Genomic DNA, 5,000 nt, shown 5'->3' on the forward strand with positions numbered 1-5,000 from the left:
AAGATGCTATGAGAACCATGCAACGATACGGAAGCTTGTGTCCCTGCTTCTTTAGCAATATGAGCAATTACATAATTATCATCTGTGTACCAAAGGTTGCGCCATAAACGAATATCACTCACTTGATCTCTGGAAAAGGCAACGTGCAGATCCTTTAGAGTTCCGTCCTCCGCGTAGGAGTTTAGCTCATCCTCATATATAAAATCTTCGCTTTTTTTACGGCAGCCAAAAAACAACACCGTGCTACCAACTTCTTTACCTACGAAGTGAAAAGGGGGTAAAAAAGACAAAGTTTCTCATGGTCCTTTTCATAATGTATCTGGTCAGGTCATGTATTGCAACCATCCGCCCTACGAGGGATTTTTTGCATAATCCCTTTTCCGCTTAGGACGAACAGAATACCGGTAAACTAACAGAACAACTGGTCAAACTGGATCAAGGTTTGTCAAAAGAAAACGTTTTCCAATTGTTCGAAATACGGGGCGACCTTCCAGCTAACGCTTGGAGAAGGCAGAGAAGGGGTCGGACACGGTTTTTGAACAGGAACACTCCCACTACGTATAGGTCCCCAAAGAACGCTGCCTTAGAATTCTCTTTTCCCTAACTGATGGTTTTAAAGGCGTAACAGCGTCAAGTTGCTTTTGCAAAAGCTCAGTGTGCACAAAAACGATACTCACCATTTTGTTTTTGAATGTGTCTATCCTGTATAAATCCTCGAAAGGGAGCAAGGCCAGTCCCTGGGCCAATCATAATAACAGGAGTCACTGACTTAAATGGAAGTCGAAACTGTGTTTTACGAACAAAGATTGGAACACGAGGAACTTCACCTTCTGCAATTAAACAAAGAGTGACTTTAAATCGAAGTACAAGAATCACTAAGAAAACGTAGCACGCACATTGGGTTTACAGGTGACGAGATTTCACAACTGCGCGGAAAACTCTTTGTCGTCAGAATACACCTTATTCCAAAATGGCCGCCATAAGAGCCAATTTACTATCAAACAAAAGAATACTGAAATGCCGGCAATTTTGGAATAAGTTGTATCACTATGGCATAATCAAGTTTTTAATGACAAGAAAGGAGTTTCGTGATTTTCTTAAGAACGCGATCTCAATTCTAATACTCGCACTAAAAGTCGAACTTCTAGCTAAATCTGGAGGTCGGTAGTCGTACATACAATACACTAGCAAGCATTTTCACCAACCCACACAAACCAGATGTGAAATGTAATGATGTCTTAAGCAACTTCATCGATAATGAATTACAGTGGAACGATGACAATATTCATCACGTGGCTGGCGAAAAACTCAAGTTCATATATGTAAACAAAGGTCAAGTTCTGCGTTCCCAGTAAGGCTAGTGACGTTTTTTTATTGAATCGAAATAGAAGCTTATGTTGGTCCTTCGATACTGCTCAAAGGGCTCCTTTAATAATGAAAATGCACTTTGGCTAACAAGCAAATTATATTTGATCAATTATACTTGTGCAATACATGTTGCATAGTCACCATGACAAAATGACATACACCTACATGTACATGTATGTAAAGAAAAAAGAGTAGAGAAACTCAAAAAGCACAGTGAAGAGACTTGCCATTTTTGCGTACACCCATTCTGTACATTGATTAATTAACAATTATTCCATGAGCGCGCGTTGGATATGAGATGACAGATAGCCAACGAGGCGCGTAGCGCCGAGTTGGCTATAATCATCTCATATCCAACAAGCGCGAGTGGAATAATTGTTTTATTAAAAACGCCCCCAAAATATAGAAAACTAGACTACGATAAAAATGAAAAGGCCCAAAAAATCACGCATATGCTTGCCGTGTTTGTAGATCATGGTATAATGGCTCATAACCCATGATGCTTAGCCAATCAAAACTCTCGAATTGCATTTTCCAATGATCCAGTTTTTAATAATCCCTGATACTATTAAAGATGGGACGGATTACTAATTTAAATGATCAGGTGTTGGCTTTTCCATACCTTTAGGTCTCTTGGTTGCCAACCACGTGGTAGCCACACCCTTTTGAATCCTACCCGTGGAGGTTGTCCATCTTATGAGAACAGCGGTAATATGAATAGATGTCGGGTACATCTGCAATACAGTAAGATAACTGAATGGACGTTTTCGGAGTGCATTCGATACTAAGGTAACTGGTAACTCAAAGTCACGTGCTACAGTATGTAACAACCCAAGAGTCACCTTTGTGAATAAGAGAATGTGTCAAGGTTGAACTTTAGTCGACTCGAACAAATTTGGTGTTTCCAGCCACCGTTGATACAAGGGAGGCAGGCAGGAACCTCTTGTGAAGCTGAGCTTGCATTATGAAAAAATGCAGCGGACAAAATTTTGGTATATCAACATTTGTTTCAAGGTACATACCATTGGGGATAAAGGGTAACAGATGTTATAGCAGTTTTGACAACAACACACAGGACAGCCAGAGAAAGCTTCTAACTCAGTCAGCATTTATGGGACAATATGTAACACGGTACAAACATAAACATGTTGAAAACAGGGAACTTGTACCAATACGCATTTGCGTAACATGCATAACAGGAAAAAAGTACAGTAATTGAAATATTTTGTTTTATTGATGACAGTACCTTTGGTGATGATGAAATGGAGTAATAACGGCACTGCAGACGAGGGAGAAGTTCTAAAATATGATCCAATGGTGGCCTCAGCGATGGAAGATCCTCCAAAACTGCAACAATATGGCGATGTGGCAGTAAAATCCAGTCCTGATATTGTTTCTGAAAAACAGACATTTGGAATGGAGTACGATTTTTTCTCGCATTATTTAAAAGCGTCAATCGTCAATCGTCAATCGTAAAGGGCACTCCGTCAACTTCCATCAATACCAGTTTCGTAACTCAAGGAACTACCAACGTTAAATTAAGTGACTTTACCTTTAAGGATAGAAAGGCCTCCAATGTTTTGTTGTTTTTTAAATAAGACAAAAATCAAATATTTACGCTGTGTAAAGGACAACTTTTTCCCATTCTTCTAATCATAATTTATCCTTCTACTTCCATACTTGTGGGGACAAGAAGTTCGCGGTAAGTTCCTAGCAAGTATGGGTTGTTCCCGTACTTTGTGGGGGCAAATGGAGACATCAGGAACTTCAAATGAACCAATAAAGTGGCCCTAACCTTCAACAAAGGGTTAGATCCATCCAAAGTTCACTAGAAACTTGGTGCTATACTGTACCTTTGTATTTGTTACGGCGACAGAACTGATTAATTATTTAATTTATTACCGGAAACGCACATAGCTTTGATTGACAATTTGAAAGAATTCATTTGAGTGAAAAAGGCGTAAGTTTCAGTTCAGTTAGGGATGGACCATTTTATTTTTTATTTTTTGGTGGGGAGTGGGAGGGGGGGGGGGATGGGCAATTTTGTCTTGTTAAGAATATTTTTTTTCGCCTTTGGGCTGTGAAAGTATTTTTTTAAGCACCTTACGGTTGTGCACGAATTTTTTTTCCCATCGGTTTGCCATTCTATACAAGAATGGAACGGAAAATGATACGTGTACCCCAAGCACTGCTATCTCTCCAGGCTGATGCAGTTTGACAGCATAAATCCATGTGGTGTAGCTGTGCCCCCCAGTCTTTACAGTACCTCTATAGTGATTTCCATTATAGAAGGTAGCCAGCACAATTTGTTTGTTTTTGTGTAGATTAATGAGTTTAAGTACAACCATTCTACAGAGCTCTCAAGTCCTAAAGTTTCCAAAGAGTGAGATGCTTGCTGGAGATTGTACCAAAGGCACAACTGCCCTGTGTTTCTTGTGCCGGAGGTGGCAAAAAATTATAGGGGTGTCCATGCTCCCCCGGAAAATTTTTGAATTTGAAATGCAGCCTCGAGTCCGCGATTTTGATTTTTTAATGCTGCTTGATAAGAGAGCCCATGTTATTATGGTCAGCCTGAGCTAATATATCGGCCCATACTTAATATATTAACAGGTGAAAGTCCTAAACAAACAAGAAAATTGGTTTTACACGAACAGATTGAACATTAACCAAAGTTCAGTGCCACTGAAGGAACGAATTCGAAATTCATGAGCACTTCTGAGAGCTTAAACGGTAGTTAGCTATGAGAAAAGAGCATGCCAATGTGTGAGGAATACTTGTGTCCCCGTGAGAGCGTGAGATTGCATCGAAATGCGTGATACCCACGCTCAATGCGTGAGACTTGAGAGTTCTGACTCTACCATTTGTCTTTTACAGTTGTAGCGGTTTTGGTTTTATAGCCACGACGTCCTCGATCGTCCGTACGTACGTCCACCCATCCATGTATGCCAATGTGACCAGTATCATACTAGTTTACAGCATACATCTTTTATATTGGACATCCATGTTTTGATCAATTGACACCTGTCAAACAAGGTATCCGCTGACCAAGTAATGGTTTTCGATTAAATTGCACGCTCAACTCAGGTTAAGTTACCAAAGCACTGATAAACGAGGCTTCATTTTTCACGTGCTTTCTGTCGCTCGACGCGGCTACACGGCCATACTACGTCAACTGTAGTTCTTACACAGTCAACGCTTTTCGTGTTCAAGTAGAAAACGGTTTGGAAATTGTTTCATTTCTGCATTTTTCGCTGGTTTCAATCCAGTTTGAAATATCATGATAGCCGTGGTCCACACTGGCGGCTACACAGTTATTCGAGTCAAGCATCGGAGGGATATAAACTTAGAGTTGAGTGTTTATTTTTAATTTTCTTAGAGCTGCTTTTTTCTCTGTATTGCAATTTTTGGCATATCTTTAGAAGCTCTGATAAGGCTACATGATGCCTGGAGGACCTATGACTAGAACAGAAACGAAAGGAGAGCGAAAGACAATGACAACGACAAAACAGAAAACCATGCCAGTAATAGCTCATACTTAGTGCAAGAGGTTACTCCACAAATTCTTTCCTTGGGCACTAAACCGTTTGTTATTTTCAAAACGTGGTTTAATCGGTTTTTTCATTGTTCCTTTT

General features: G+C 40.0%; 1 protein-coding gene across 1 annotated transcript in view; it reads right to left on the reverse strand.

The window, feature by feature from the left end:
* Window positions 1–5,000, reverse strand: part of LOC137976400 (NADPH--cytochrome P450 reductase-like) — a 54,275-nt gene that overhangs the window by 6,563 nt on the left and 42,712 nt on the right. The window contains exons 11-14 of the mRNA XM_068823741.1: window positions 2,615–2,764; window positions 1,991–2,102; window positions 678–830; window positions 123–259 (exon numbers count right to left, since the gene is read on the reverse strand). Coding sequence (XP_068679842.1) covers window positions 123–259; window positions 678–830; window positions 1,991–2,102; window positions 2,615–2,764 — 552 coding nt within the window. The remainder of the gene's footprint in view (window positions 1–122; window positions 260–677; window positions 831–1,990; window positions 2,103–2,614; window positions 2,765–5,000) is intronic.

The sequence above is a fragment of the Montipora foliosa genome, chromosome 11 (assembly GCF_036669935.1).
Source record: "Montipora foliosa isolate CH-2021 chromosome 11, ASM3666993v2, whole genome shotgun sequence".
In the NCBI taxonomy this organism is placed as follows: domain Eukaryota; kingdom Metazoa; phylum Cnidaria; class Anthozoa; order Scleractinia; family Acroporidae; genus Montipora; species Montipora foliosa.